General features: G+C 42.0%; 1 protein-coding gene across 1 annotated transcript in view; it reads left to right on the top strand.

The window, feature by feature from the left end:
- PRIM2 (primase, DNA, polypeptide 2 (58kDa)) overlaps positions 1–16,232 on the top strand; it is a 110,193-nt gene that overhangs the window by 77,458 nt on the left and 16,503 nt on the right. Inside the window, exons 9-11 of the mRNA XM_015424234.1 lie at positions 1,392–1,577; positions 5,117–5,243; positions 7,480–7,562. Coding sequence (XP_015279720.1) covers positions 1,392–1,577; positions 5,117–5,243; positions 7,480–7,562 — 396 coding nt within the window. The remainder of the gene's footprint in view (positions 1–1,391; positions 1,578–5,116; positions 5,244–7,479; positions 7,563–16,232) is intronic.

Genomic DNA, 16,232 nt, shown 5'->3' with positions numbered 1-16,232 from the left:
TGTCCATTCCTTTACAAAGCACTATAGGATTGACGAACTAGCTTCGGCAGAAGCAGCATTTGACAGGAGAGTGTTACTTCGGGCCCTGTAGGCACCAGAAGTCGTGTGACCCACCTGGGGGAGCACTGCTTTTTTACATCCCAGGAGTAAGGAGTCAAGGACTGCCCAACTCCTGGACCACCGGAGAATGGAAGATTTGTATTCACTTACCGTGAAGCTTCCTTCTCGGTGGTCCAGAGTGGGGCAGTCCTACCCACCCTCTCTTGATGGACATGACTTTCGGTCCTCGGGACCTGGAGTTGGACATGAGGTTTTACAGTGGTTCAGTTGCTCATGAATATGGTCTAACTGATTACGTGTTGTGGTGGACTGTTGCTGCTCCCACTGTCTTAACATATGAACTGTGTTAGTTCGAACCCCGCGCTGGTGTGAGCAGCCAACCTGTTGTCCCCAGCTCATCATCCACCCAGCGATTCGAAAGCTTCAGCGAGTGGATAAAATGGGAACCACTCCTTAGAGAGGGTGGGCACACCAATCTCTCTTGTGGGAGGGTGTTAGCTGACGGTCGGACGTCCTGGTCGAGGTTCGGAAAAAGGCGAAAGAACTTCTCGGCTACGAAGAATCCCTGCAGTGGATGCTCCGGCCAGGCGGTGGCAGTGTGGTGATTGACATACGGGTCCTGAAGCCTGGTCGACAAGCAGCCGTGCGGAAAACGACGGAGCCAAGCCAGAAGACGTCTACACCGGGCAGCGACGGCATGTGTAATTAAATGAATATATGTTGTCTTCCCTATCCCCTGCGAACATTGTTAGTCCCTTGTCTATAATGAGTAACTGTACATCGCTTTGAGCCCACTGGGGAAAGCGATTAATAAATGGAAATTAAAATACAGGTTTGTATTTGTTTAAGCCCATGGCTGTGATGGTATCCCCCAGTTGTCTGAGGGGGAAGGAGTTATTTTTAAAGGGAATTTACAGCAGCTCGGAGGTGGCTTTCGGTATGACTGGGGATCAGAGGATAAGCCCCTCCCCTCCGGGATCAAAGTTTTCCGGCCCTGCCTATGGAAGGGGGAGGTGCTTTCCCAGGAGTAAGGAGTCAAGGACTGCCTCACTCTGGACCACCGAGAAGGAAGCTTCACAGTAAGTGAATACAAATCTTCCATTTCTCATTTATTAAAAGTACTTTTGTGTTACAAGGATAAATGTATCTGATAAGAGTTATTAGACATAACAGTCCAGTTCTAAAGGAGATTTAATCCTTAGATTCTATATGCTTTGCAAACACTTTTTTTCATCACTAGCTGTTCATCTTCCTAATGGTTTAATTAGTGATCAAACAGCCTGTAAGTTACAATAGTTGATACATCTTTAATACCAGTTTTCTTGTTACAGCTTTCAGTTAAATCATTTCCTCTCTGTATGCGTCAGCTGCACAAAGCTCTGCATGATAATCATCATCTCCGTCATGGAGGCCGCATGCAATATGGTTTGTTTCTAAAGGGAATTGGTTTGACATTAGAACAAGCTCTGCAGTTTTGGAAATCTGAGTTTATCAAAGGAAAAGTGGATGCAGACAAGGTAATTTAGACAACTTAAAATATTAGGAATTCAACTCAGTGTTCTGTTTGGGGAACTTGTTTATCTCTTTTGTGTTGTCCATTTATAGTGTAGGCACTTACTGCAGATTAAAGCTGAAATAATACAGACAAAAACAGCTGCTTTCCCACTCTCTTCTTGCAGTAGAGTCCCATGATTATCCTCTTTCATTAAAAATTATGTTGTTAATTTCATTCTATGGAGATCTGGGAGCCAAAGTGCGGGTCATGCAGCCCCATGCTGCAAAGAAGAAAATTCGAGAAATGCTGATTGCAGCCCCAGGGGCAAGGGAGGAAGTGAGGGTGTAGGGAGGATAGGCCACAGCTTTATTGAGTTCAATCACAGGAGCATTTGGTGCAGCATAGGGCCTGGATCCAGCATTGGGCAGCCCGTCTGCCGGCCGATTACACCAACTCTCACCCCAGCCCATCTGCTGGGAGGAATCATGCAGAATGGCAGATCCTGGGGATGTTCTTCATGGTCTCTGCGCATCACAACTCTGGGATATAGTGCGCCTGCGCCGACCCCAATCGGTATAATGGAAAGCAAAAGGAATTTTCACGGCCGCTCCCCAGTCACGTGCCGGGCTCCAGTGTGCATGACCAAGGGAGGGGCACAACAATCCTGCCAGTTCTCTTCTGACCACCGCGCTGGTAGGACTCTCTCCGCCTCAGTCATTAAAACTTTACTTTTTGGGGCCCTTTCGGCCTTCTTTTATTCAAGTTTAGTTAGGAAAGTTTTTCAGTTAGGTACTTTGTTTATTGGACTTTATTTCTACCAACGCTTTCCCCCGGCCTATGGCCGCACGGTGGGGTTTCTTTAAACGGTGCTTGGAGTGCAACAGTAAGCTTGCCCCCCCCCCAACCACTACTTCACACTGGCTCTTAAATTGGCAGAATGATTCTGGTGCCCAAACTACCCAGTGTGAAGTAGTGGTTAGAAGAGGGTTTTGTCACATATCTGTCTGGGGATACAGTCAAATATTAATCTGTGAGGGGCTTATAACAGAAAGACTTATGTGGTGTTAAAATTCTTTCTTTGTAATGCAAGATTGATTCCCCTCCAACTATATGTTATGGCTTTCTGAAATGAGATAGATGAATCTTGATACTTTTTGAAGTTCTGAATGATAAAGCAAACACTTCTTAAAAGCCAGTCTCTAAGGTTTTTTTCGTTCATATGTATCAGTTTTAGTACTGCCAGTGATATTGTAATATAAAACTTGATCACAAACTGATCTCTCTGTTGATCCACACTCCTCAGTCTTTAAAGTTGAGGGGCCATGGCTCAGTGGTAGCTAGAGCATGCAGAAGATCAATCCCCGGCATCTCCAGTAAGGATCAGGTTGCAGGTGATGTAAAGGACTTTAGCCTGAGACCCTGGAGAGCCACTGCCAGTCTGAGTAGTTTGATGGACCAATGGTCTGATTCAGTATAAGGCAGATTCATGTGTTTAATTCTTTGGGCTACTGAATAACAGTGATCTCTTAGGCTGTTTAATTTGTACTTTCCACTTGGAGGAGAGACAAAGGGCAAACACATGAGTAGAAACACCAGTGCAAGAGTGTCACATTGTCAAACAAACTCCTGCAGTCAGTCTTTGAGACCAAATTTTGGACTTAGAGGTATGAAATGCCCACTGTCTTGAAATATCATGTTAAATACTATAGAAAATCACTCTAGAGTGGCTTATGCAGAAAGTGCTTGCTAATCTCTAATGGAACAGTAAGTTGCCTCTCTTTACTTTTCTTTGACTTGTTGCTAGTTTTCCAAACAATGGTAACAGCTTGACTCAGTACGTTGTCTGAGAGTTCTGATCTCAAGAAGGGCAATAAGAGAATGGATGAAAAGTCCACAGTAAAAGAGTTAAAAGGGGGCGGTGCTAGAATCTTACAAAGATTGGAAGGAACTATAAAAGGGAAATATATTTTCTCATTTAGAGAATATACTGATAGGGCACCTTATAGGAGAGAAGTATAATGGGTTGGAACTTGCAAACCCACTCTGCTAATGGTGAGTACTTGGTCCACTGCTTTTTAACTTGTTCATTAATGATTTGGAGTTGGGAGTAAGCAGTGAAGTGGCTTAATTTGCGGATGATACGAAGTTGTTCAGGGTGGTGAAAACCAGTGAGGATTGTGAGGCACTCCAAAGGGATCTGTCAAAGATGGGCAAGTGGGCGTCAACATGGCAAATGGGGTTCAATGTGGCCAAGTGCAAAGTGATGCACATTGGAGCCAAAAATCCTAAATATAAATACACGTTGATGGGGTCTGAACTGGCAGAGACTGATCAAGAGAGAGATCTTGGAGTCGTAGTAGATAACTCACTGAAAATGTCGAGACAGTGTGTGACTACAGTAAAGAAGGTCAATGCTATGCTGGGGATTATTAGGAAGGGTATTGAAAACAGATCAGCCAATATCATAATGCCCCTATATAAATCAATGGTGCGACTTCATTTGGAATACTATCTGTTTGCCGGTATTCAACATGTTGCTTCACTGTATTTATTCCTAGCCATGCATTGCGACTGAGGGGTGACATGATTGAGGTTTATAAGATTATGCATGGGAAAGAGCAGGTAGAGAAAGAGGTACTTTTCTCCCTTTCTCACAATACAAGAACTCGTGGGCACTCCATGAAATTGCTGAGCGGTCGGGTTAGAACAGATAAAAGGAAGTACTTCTTCACCCAAAGAGTGATTAACACATGGAATTCACTGCCACAGGAAGTGGTGGCGGCTACAAACATGGACGGCTTCAAAAGGGAATTAGATAAGCATATGGAGCAGAGGTCCATCAGTGGCTATTAGCCAGAAGGTATAGATAGGGGCTCTGGGGCAAGTGATGCTCTGTGACATCTTGGTGCTTGGGGGGGTCAACAGTGGGAGGGCTTCTAATGTCCTGGCCCCAGTGGTGGACTTCCTGATGGCACTGGTATTTCTGGCCACTGTGTGATACAGAGTGTTGGACTGGATGGGCCTTTGGCCTGATCCAACATTGGCATCTCTTATGTTCTTATGATACAGAACACTTTGCATCAGTGGAAGGCTCCTTGTGCCAAATGAAAATGCTGCTTTTTGCAGAACAGATCTACAAGGTACAACCTAATGTTAGGGGGGTTGGAATGTCTACGATTGCTTCTCTATGTGCTTTTGGGGTGTTTTTACCTCCCCCATTTACTTACAATTTGGGATTATTCTTTTACTCTGCATTTTAAAATCCTATGGTACCTAACTAATGGTGCAAACCTAAACAGAATTATATTGTTCTAAACCCATTGACTTCTGTGGATTTAGAAGGGTATGACTCTGCTTAGGATTCCACTGTAAAAATAGAGCAATATTTGCAGCCAAATAAATTTTAATTTTCACTTCTAAATTTGTTCTAATAGGAAGACTTTATCAAATACAACCTCTTGAAGTCCCAATAGTTTACCTTTCATAGTAGTGAAATTGCAGGCCTCAGGTACAATTAAAATGCAAACCATCTCTCTCTTTTTTAATGTGTTTGCTGTTTAGTTTGACAAAGGGTATGCTTACAGCATCCGGCATAACTATGGAAAAGAAGGAAAGCGAACTGATTATACTCCATTCAGCTGCATGAAAATTATCCTGTCCAATCCACCAGGCCAAGGGGATTATCACGGTGAGTGCTTGCACCTGACATGTACACAATGCTTGGGAACCCAGCAGCTTTGGAAACCAACTGATTGGCTGCCCACATTACTGGCAGAAGTTACTTTTGCAGCTTATGCCAGTCATCACTGTCAGACTGGTGTACTGTTATTCTTTTGGTGATTTGTCTTATTACAGAACTAGGTCAAGCAAGAGAGATTCATTCAACAGTGCTTCAATATGTGCTTCACTGTGCTTTTCACTGTTTCTCTTCTCTCCTTCCTGCAGATTTTTTATTTCCCCCCCCAACAGGGTCTCAGGACAAATAGTAAAGTTCCTTAATGCTTTTGCCTGAAAACTTTCAAATAGTAATAAATCATTTGAATATTTTTAAATGGATACGCATTCTGGCCTCTTATTAAATATGTTAAAGTTTATGTTACTCTCTAGAATAAGAATTCTTAGCAGATAACAGCACAGTGGCTTGTTTAAAAACAACCTCTAGGAAATCAGGATTTCCCCCCAAGATGAAAATCTATCTCTGAATTTGGAATCTGTTTTTAAAACAATTCTTCAATATTGGAGTTGCACGGGTTTATTAGATGCTAGGAAAATGCTAGGAGATTTAAAGGCAGTAGGAAACGAGGAAGACCCAATATTAAATGGATTGACTGAATTACGGAAGCCACAGCTTTCAGTTTGTGAGACCTGAGCAAGGATGTTAATGAGAGGATGTTCTGGAGGTCATTAATTCACGGGGCCGCCCTAAGTCAGAAATGACGGCACTTAACACACCCCATTTTAGATCCCGGCAGGGTCCCAATGTGAGTTCTCCCCTTTCAATTTTATCCTCACACTAACTCTGTGAGGTAGGTTAGGCTGAAAGAGAGTGGCTGGCCCAGAGTCACCTCAGTGAGCTCCATGGCACAGTGGGTTCTCCCCAGTCTTAGTCCAACACTCTAACCACTACCCCACACTGGCACTTAAATTATGGTAAACAAAAAATACCTTTCTTTCTGCACAAAGGACTGTGCAGGTCTCTGAACAAAATAAGACGTTTGATTTGCTAAACTGGGTCAAATTTGTTACTTGTGCAGCTCAGTTTTGTCCAACAGTAGCCCATGGAAGATCTGCTGCAAGGCAGGTCATCAGCCAATTTGACTGATTTGTTTACTGTACTTTTCAGTCCCTCCCAGCTGATTAAGTCAGTACCAAAAGGGACAGATCTGCTGCCTGGAAAATTCCTTGTTACTTGTGTTGAAAACAAGAGAATATGATTTGAAAGGGTAAAGGAAAATAAATACCAGTTCCTTTGCCTTATTCTTATCACGTTTTATCCTCTCCAGTGTCATTCATACTGGAGTATGCAGCCTATATGTCTGCAGCCAACTGTGTGGGAGACTTTTACAAGTACCAAAGGTGTATCATAAGAGCTGTAGATCTAAGTTTTCAATAAATAACAATAATTCACATAGTTAGTATCTGCTAAACTGTTAATCATATACCAGCTAAGCTATGACACTTTGATTTTAAACCAATGTCGTCTCAGTAAAATCAATAGAATGCAACATTTTCGGATCACCAACATAAATATTTTGTATACAGTTGGGTGCAGCATTTATCCTTCTTCCCCCTGGGATCATGTAAAGTCATTTTATTTATTTATGCCTTGCTTTTCTTCACAATGAGCACTCGAAGTGACTTACAACACCATTCTCTCCTCCTGCATTTTACTCTCACAACAACACCGTGAGGTTGGTTAGGCTGAGAGCAGGTGACTGGTCCAGATTCACCCAGTGGAGTTCCATGCTGGAGTGGGGGATTCAAATCAGGGTCTCCCAGATCCTAGTCCAACCCTCTCACCATTCGATACTGTACTTAACATTTTATTTTTATCTTCCTTTTATCTGCCATTGCCACAATATTACCCCGTTATAGTCTTTCTGTATTGTATGTTACAGATTTTTTGTGTATTTTCATAGCTGCTTGTAAGGAATTTAATTGAATTTTGTCAGATCAATGAGAATCTTGGTTGTCTTGTTATAATGTTTGTATAATTCTTGAGCCTATAGTGTCATGCCACCATAGAGTGAAGTAGTCATTTAGAAGAAGAGTAAAGCGATTCTACACATGGGCAATTAACTTTTGTATTAATAAGCTCTTAGACAATTAGGAACTGCTTAGCCAGTCTCTCAAGTGTGTTATTGTACTAACTTCTGGGTAAATAGTCTTGTTTTGTGTGCTTTGCTCTGTTATTTGCTTATTAGGGTGCCCATTCCGCCACAGTGATCCTGAGCTGCTGAAGCAGAAGCTACAGGCATATAAAATTCCTTCCACTGGGATCGTTCAGGTAGGGAACATTTTCCTCTGATACTTTAGTAATGTGGCATCAGGCATTTCCTTTTGGCTGAGTTTGGTAGTGATGTATGTACAGCATGTCACAATACATGCAAAATATCCTGTAAATCTTTTTTGCTTTAGTATTTTTCTAGTATTTGCTTTAGCATTTTAGCATGTATTAAAGTTACAACCATGTAATGAAAAATAAAGGCAGAAACTACCTGCATCAAGCGTTTACTATATAGAGAAGCCTCCAAGATAATAGGTACAGGCTGAATAACCTAAGAAAGAAAGAAAGAAAAGTGCTCCCATAATCTCTTTGTTTGAAAATGGATATTTTGTGAGGTCCATGTATTAATAATGGGTTCCATTAAAAAGTCATAATGCTCACCGATCTGTATCAAAGCGATCAAGAATGGGCAACCGATCTGTAGCAGAGCGTATTCTTACATTGTCGGTACACCTCAAGGTGTCATCAGCATGCCATTGATATATATACTAAAGCTAACATCTATTAAGACACCATAGCAAGTGTTCTTAAAGCTACATGGACTAGAACTCTAAAGAACACTCTACTCATAAGTAACAACTTAGTTCCAATGACTGGTTGAGGCCATAAGGATGATAGGTCCTAAGACGGAAGATCCAAAAGGCTTCACGTTGCCGGAACATGGTTGTAACTTTAATAATATATAGTAACAACTTGTCCTATTTTTAGCTTTCTGAGGAAGAATCATCGAAACGAAGAGTGAAATCCAGTGTCTTCATTCTGTGTCGTCTTTGTACTCACAGTCATTCTCCAGTGTCATTGTTATACTTTATGTCATTCTTGTATTATACAAACTATTTTTTGTATATCATACTTGATTCACAATATTGTGCTTGTTTTCTTTGTAATTTTCCTTGTTATTTGCTGTTATTTATGATTTATTCTGCTAGTGAGTTGCTATATAAATGTGATAAGAATATTCTTTTTTGGGCGCTACTTTGTCTGTGTTATTTATGTAGTGGAATGTTAAAAATAAAACATACAGAATTAGAGAGTTACTAGATCAGCCATCAGAGAAACCAAAACTTGATATGAGTTGGATCTAGCCAGGGGGGCTCGCTACAATAAGAAAAAGTTCTACAGATAGAATAATAGAATCATAGAATGTTAGAGTTGGAAGGGACCTCGCAGGACATCTAGTCCAACCCCCTGCACTCTGCAGGAGCATAGCTGAAAGATAGCTCTACATACCTACAAAATACCCGAAAGATGGTCGTCCAGCCTCCGCTTGAAAACGTCCAGCGAAGGAGCATCCACCACCTCCCGAGGCAGACTGTTCCACTGCTCAACCACTCTTACACTTAGGAAGTTTCTCCTGACTTCCGGTTGGTGGCGGCACGCTGAGCAGTCGCATCTCCCGGACCTTCCGGGGATGCGATCTGCGCACGAGTGGGAAGGAGGGGGTACGCAGGCTCGTTGCCCCCCAAGAAGCCCGGCAAAGGGCTTCTAGCCATTGGGCTCTCGAGAGGTCGCCTCTTCACCAGCACGATGCTGGCGAATTGAGGCGCCTCTTCGCCCGGATGGTCCGTCCTGCGAGTGTCCGAATGGAACCTAGTGACGCTGACCGGGACAAGCGCTGGGGATTGAGCAGCTGAATCAGAGACTAAGCGAGGTCGGAAGACCAATATGAACGTGAGTCAGATTAAAGCACCTTTGACAATATAAAAAGAAAGCTCCCCACCCCATGGACTGAGAAGTGAAGCGAGCGGGGGGACTCTCCCATGTGCATGAACTTTTAAGCGAAAAAATGGGGAGCGGAAGCGAAAGCGTTGAAATCTGTTGAGAAAAACTCACCAAGGCGCGTATACTTTAGAAATCGCGGCGAAAGTAAACAATCGATAAAGATGGGGAAGAGGATGGAGAAAGAAAAACTTTCAAAAGCGAAAGTGGAGAGCCCAAGACCAGAAGGAACCACCGAGCTGGCTAAAATGTTGACATTTGTGCATAAACCATTCTCGCAGTTGTCATTAAATACCAGAATAGTCTTTTTCTTCACATTTAGTTCTTCCATTTTAAGTCCTAAAAGCAGAATCTCAGGTGCTTTTTTTTTAAAAGGAAAATTTTAGTATTTTTTGCATTTCTCCATGAACTTTAGTCCAAAAGTCTACAGCTTTATCACAAGTCCACCACATATGGTAAAATGAGCCCTCATGTTTCTTACATTTCCAACATTTACTAGACATATTCTGGTTCATATTTGCTATTTTCTTAGGTGTCATGTACCATCTATACATCATTTTATAACAGTTCTCTCTTACATTGGTACACGTCGATATCTTAATAGAATTTTTCCACAAATATTCCCACGAATCTATTGTCACTTCCTTATTCATGTTAATTGTCCACTTTAACATTTGCTCTTTTACAGTTTCATCTTCCGTATACCATTTCAGCAAAATTTTATACATCTTAGAAACCATTTTCCCCCCTCCAGCCTCCCAAACAGTTTCTAATTCATTTTTTTCCTCTCTAAAACCATAATTCTTCTTATCTGCTTTAAAAATGTCATTAATCTGCATATATTTCAGCCAAACATATCTATATTGAAGTTCATCCTGCTTTTTCATAACCCATTCTGTTCCCTCCTTTCTTTAGAGTTTTCTTTTTAACAGTTAAATTTAAGATTCAAAAGTTGTAGTAGCAGACCTGACTAAGTTCATAAAATTGTCAGCGTTTTTAGAACTGACTTTGTACTTAAGCGATTTTGAGGATCTCCTCTCTTGGGATTTTAGATAGTAGTAGGTATCCTTTTCTTTATCCTTAATTGGCTCCTAAAAGTCCTTATAAACTGCAAAAAATACAGGATAAGAAAAAATGAAGTCTGAAGGACTCTGCATTGTGCCTTTGAGGGAAAAAAAGGGTTGATAGTAATGAGATGCTTTGGGGGTTTTCTTTTTAACAGTTAAATTTAAGATTCAAAAGTTGTAGTAGCAGACCTGACTAAGTTCATAAAATTGTCAGCGTTTTTAGAACTGACTTTGTACTTAAGCGATTTTGAGGATCTCCTCTCTTGGGATTTTAGATAGTAGTAGGTATCCTTTTCTTTATCCTTAATTGTAGTTCCCTTCCCTTATTTTCATTGTAGTTTTGTAGTCTTTATAAAAATGCAATTTAAAAAATCCCCTTCGGGAGGCCAAAAAAAAAAAAAGGAAGCTTCTCCTGATATTTAGCCAGTAACGACTCCCTTGTAATTTCCACCCATTACATCTAGTCTTGCAATCTGGAGCAAGAGAGAATAAATCTGCTCCATCTTCTACATGACAGCCCTTCAAATATTTGAAGACTGCAATCATGTCCTCTCTAAGCCTTCTCTTTCCCAGGCTAAACATACCCAACTCTTTCAGCCTTTCCTCATAAGACTTGGATTCCAACCCTCTCACCATCCTAGTTGCCCTCTTCTGGACACAGTCAAGCTTGTCAACATCCTTCCTAAAACGTGGTGCCCAAAACTGGACACAGTAATCCAGGTGAGGCCTGACCATAGCAGAATAGAGCAGAACTACCACTTCCCGTGATCTGGACACAATGCTTCTGTTAATGCATCCTAAGATTGCATTAGCTTTCTTCACAGCCACATCACACTGCAGGCTCATGTTTAGCTTGTGATCAACCAGAACACCTAGATCCCATCCAGAACAAGGATTACAACATTTCTCGGTCACATCTTCCCCTCACCAGTAGCACCTCAGTTTTGTCAGGATTAAGTTTCAGCTTGTTAGCCCTCATCCATTCCAAAGCTGTTTCCAAGCATGTATTCTCATTTCTTTTCTTCTTTTTTTTAGCCCCCCAAAGGGGAATTTTTTATTTGCATTTCTATAAAACTACAACAGAAATTGGGAAGGGAAAATTCTACAATCTAAAGGAAAAAGAACCTAACTAAAAACCCAAGTGTGGAGGTTTTACAATGCTTAAAACATGGTTATTACACTTATTCACTTACTTTCAAGCATGAAGAGTGCCCACCAATCATCACTTCTGTTGACAAAACCAGCTTATCAGACTAGACAGAAAGTAATTCTAAAGCTAGAACATATATAAACACAGTCCTTAAGAAAAATTGGCATCTCCTTTTATGCTTTACTCCCCCCCCCCATAGGCAAAATCTTTAAAACCAATGTTCCCTCATTAAGAACATTACAACAATTTATCTTCCATCTTAGATGTATCTTCTTTTTCCAATTAACTTCTAGCTTTTATAAGTCCGGATCTGTCCATTCATGATATAAACCCAAGTTCCTTTTTCCAGGGACATCTTCGTTTCCTTAAACGTCTTGAATCAAGACCCTTCCTTTTGTTGCATTAAAAGCATGCTTATTGGAGAATCCAACCTTTCTCTTAGCAAGCAGATCTTGTGAAGTTGGGGTAACGATCCCTTTACTCCCAAAAACCACTTTTCGATCTGCTTGCCAATCGCACCGCACGTAAACTAGACTTTAGAATCTCCTTACCATTCATAAGTCTCTATGATCAAAGTACACGCCAAATATTGTCCCTTTAAAAAAATATAGCCGCTTTTTTAGTACAGATCCAGGTCGCTACTCCACTTCAGCCACCAGAGGGCCCGCGATTCACTTTAGAGACAGAATCTATGGTTAGGTCACATGACCTAGCTTTCCACTGTTCTCCTTCCTGAAGAAAGCATTGGTCCCGCCTCCTTCTTTACCTCTCATCGCCATCTTTTGGGGATGTTTACATTAGCCGAGAAAGAATGCCAAAGTCTCTAAGGTCTGTTTAAATGCTCAACTTTCTTTCAGAAAAAACTCCGCTACAGTCCATTGCCGCAGTTTGATCAGTCCCTCCTCATATTTTCGCATTTGCTTAAAACGTCGGGAGATAGGGCATCCCCTCCCCCCCTCCGTTTATAGTAGGAGGACTGCACATCTAGGCTTTGGTGTCTCGTTTCAACGAAAACTCATCAGTCCATGAATCGATCCACCAGGTCCTGTGATGGCCCCTGGGATCCCGCGAGGCAGAGAAAGTCACTAAACCTCCAAGCGCTTGTCCTGGTGGTTGCTTCAAATCCAATACTGGGAATCAGGGCAGGACCTTCAGGGCAGAGAGTAGCCCCCCTGTACCGGCTGTCAGCCGGAGGTAGGGCTCTCCAAAGCCCCCTGGCTAGGAGCCCATTGCCTATGGGCTTCATGGGGGAGCATGCACAGTCACACTCCCTCCTAATCCCCGATTCATGGCACACATCTCTCGGAGGAGCCAAGAGATGCAGCCATCATTGAAGCGCCGAAAACCGGAAGTCCCACATCTTCTCATTTCCACAGTCTCCCTGAGATTTGCTGATACTGCAAGATAGAGCTGATTGTCATCTGTATATTGATGGCAGCTCAGCCCAGATCACCAGATGATCTCTCCTAGTGGATTTACATAGATGTTGAAAAGCACAGGGGGCAAGATGGAAGCTTGGGGAACCCCATATACCAAAAGCCAGTGCGTAGAGCAGTAGTGCTGCCACACCACACTTTGTAACCTGCCCTTGAGGTTGGATCAGAACCATTGCAGAACAGTGCCTATCCGTCCTGAAAGGTGATCCAGAAGGATAACATGATTGATGGTATAAAAAACCGGCGAGAATTCCAGGAGAATTAACAGAGTTGCACTCGTCCATCCATCTCCCAATGCATGTTATCCACAAATTGCTTAGCAAAATAATCACAATGGGCTGCGGAGCTGTCCACTTCCTTTGGCCAGAACACAATAGGTCCCTGATCACCTGGAAGAATTCAGCAGGTCTACACTGTGCAGATGCAATGGTTGTGGGAAAATATTGCTTCTTTGCCATGGAGTAGCCTTAGCCCCTGCCTTGTCAGATTCATCATGAGTCTTACATGAGTCTAGCTGTCTCCCCTGTCTTTTCATCGCTCGCAGCCACTCAGTAAACCAAGGGGCTACCCAGGCTCTTCAACTGGAGAGAGGGTGCCTAGGTGCAATCATGTCAATTGCCCAGGTTACTTACCTATTCCAGAGATCAAATAGAGCATTGACCACAACTGACCACATCAGCAGGCAAATCCCCCAATGCTGCCTGAAAACTTATTGGATCCATCAGGCTATGGGGGCAGATCATCTTAATCCTCCACCCCTGCAGAGTCTTGATATCCTTGTAAGTCTAACCCCCAACAAGTAGTGATCCGTCCATATATATATTCTGTTAGCAAAAATTAAACGAACATAGCAGAAGAAAGCAAATACCCCATGTACAAGTCTGAACCATGTACAAACACCAGAGTTTCCCCAGACTTCACATCTCATATTTAGACCATCTGACATCATTGATTTGCAGCACAACTGCCCTGATAAGTATAGATACAGACTATATTTACACTAGTAGCAAAGCTCATTGTAAAAGGAATATGAGTGCTAGCAAGATCTCGGTCTGGCCCTCCTCCTTGGCTGCCTTCCTGTCTATGGTGCCAGTCCTTGTCCGCTCGCAGCCCACCTTGCCAGCTGCAACCGTCTGCAGGCGGCGGTGACTGGTGCAGTGGCGGCATGGTCAGCCTCAGCCTCCTTACTGTGCGGCCGCCGAATCGTTGGGCCTGTCCGTTGCCTCGCAGCACACTGAGGGCAAGAGGCTGGCCACCGTTTCCATGGGCTCGCAGCCAGGCCGGCTTCCTGCATCCTGGCATGGCCAACGACTGGTGCGGCACTGCCATGTTTGGCCTCGGCCTCCTAAGCCTCCGCTCGGTGGAGCATCCATCCCCTTCGGCAGCTCCCTCCAGACTGAGGCCGAGACGCAGGCCGCCGGCTCTGTGGGCGGGACTGAGGCAACGCAGCGAGGCAATGCAGCCAGGGGATTGGCACAACTTCCGAGTGACAGATCAGGCAGTCAACTGATTTGGGAGCGCATGGAATGTTGCCACCCGAAAACAGAATTATTTATAAGGAGAGATATGTGGGGCAGAATTTTTTTTGTGGAAAAATGTACAGCATCAGAAAAATTTCTCTCCTGTATCACTAGCCACTGGTGTCTCTGGATTGAGGCTTAATGCATCCATTATGCTAGCTTTTTCTTTACATTAGGCCATTAAGCTTTGAACGAGTCATTAGATACAAGGCACAAATCCTAATGAAATCTGAAGTCTTATAAATTGGTCCTGGCTTCGTTTAAATCTGTACTAGCAATCTTAACCAGTGCTAAAGCAGAATTTAAAAACACTAAAAAAATTCTGTTCACAATTTTTTTTATTTCACACATACAAAACAAACATAGACATACAAACACAAAAACATAAAAGTGGGGAAAATCTGATTGTATCATTTTTCCATTGTAAATTTGACCTCCTATTAGTACAGTTTGGAAATTCGTTTCTCTTATACACCTTACATTTTGAATAAATATCTTTTGTTCATAAATATGCATATGGTTCTTATTTCTTTTAGTTTCGGCTGACAGTCTAGGCGTTAAATGCATTATGTTCCTCTATCCAGTTATAGAACCTTGACCATATGTTCTCAAAATCCTTTTATTTCCTCTCAACATTAAAGCTAGGTTATCCATCTCGGCAGTTTCCAGTATTTTACATCCGAGGGAGTTTCAGTTCTTCTCCAGTATTTGGCATATAGTATTCTTGCCAATGTCACTATACGTATAGTAAGATAGAAGTCTTGTTTTTTGTCGTTTTCAGGTGTTATATTCAATTTTAAGCATTTTTTGTAACAATTCATGTATCCAAGACCAATACTTTTTTGGCTTTATCACATGTCCACCACATATGGAAGAAAGAGCCAACATTTTTTTACGTTTCCAACATTCATTTGATAAATCAGAATAAAATTTAGCTAGTTTATCTGGGGTAATATACCATCTATAAAACATTTTATAAATATTTTCTTTATTTTTTCTGAAAAGGGGGCGGTAGGCAAAATAAGTTTTGGAACCACTGATCTAGATCAATGTTATAGCCCAAGTTTTGTGCCCATTTATCCATACAGTTTTTAACTATTTCATCTCATGTTTTATCTTCTAACATTATTATATACAGTTTCTTAATTAGTTTATCATCAGCATGTAATAATATCTTATCCATTTCTGTTATGCTTATATAACCCCCAGTTTATCTTTAGCTAATCTATTTGTGCACTTTCCCACCAATTTAAGTTAATTTCCTGTTCTTTAAGTTTTTCTGTTAGTTTTAGTTCATTTTTATTATTCAGTAAGTCTTCATATCTCAGCAGCATACTTTTTTGAAACAGGTTGAGGTTTGAAAAAGCTTCCAGTGGTGAAATCCATTTGGTGTCAGAGTCCCACAACAATCAGTTCTCCACACTTTCTTTCCAAAGAGTAAAGCTTTATTGGAGACAGGAAAGGTAGGACATCTGACATTCAGTGTCAGAACTGATCTTAAGGCGGGAGAGGTAAAAGTTATACAGAGTTCAAAAGGGGCTGTCCTGAGTGACTTCCGGTTTTTGGTGGCACGATGGGTCAAAGTCCTTCCATTGAACCAAATAGAAAAGACAACCTCGTTTCAGTTTAGAGTCCAGAATTTGAGCAACCTCGTGATGTAGTTCACCATTCACAGTCAGAGGAGGAGGGAGCGAAGGGTGAGGTCTCCAAGCATTCGGCCCAGGGTCCCGTTTCAGCAAACTGAAATGAAATATAGGATGTATATGTCCTAATGATTT

Source organism: Gekko japonicus, unplaced genomic scaffold, assembly GCF_001447785.1.
Source record: "Gekko japonicus isolate JY-2015 unplaced genomic scaffold, Gekko_japonicus_V1.1 scaffold1896, whole genome shotgun sequence".
Lineage (NCBI taxonomy): Eukaryota > Metazoa > Chordata > Lepidosauria > Squamata > Gekkonidae > Gekko > Gekko japonicus.
The sequence above is the reverse complement of the archived record's forward strand: the minus strand, read 5'-3'. Positions and strand labels throughout refer to the sequence as shown.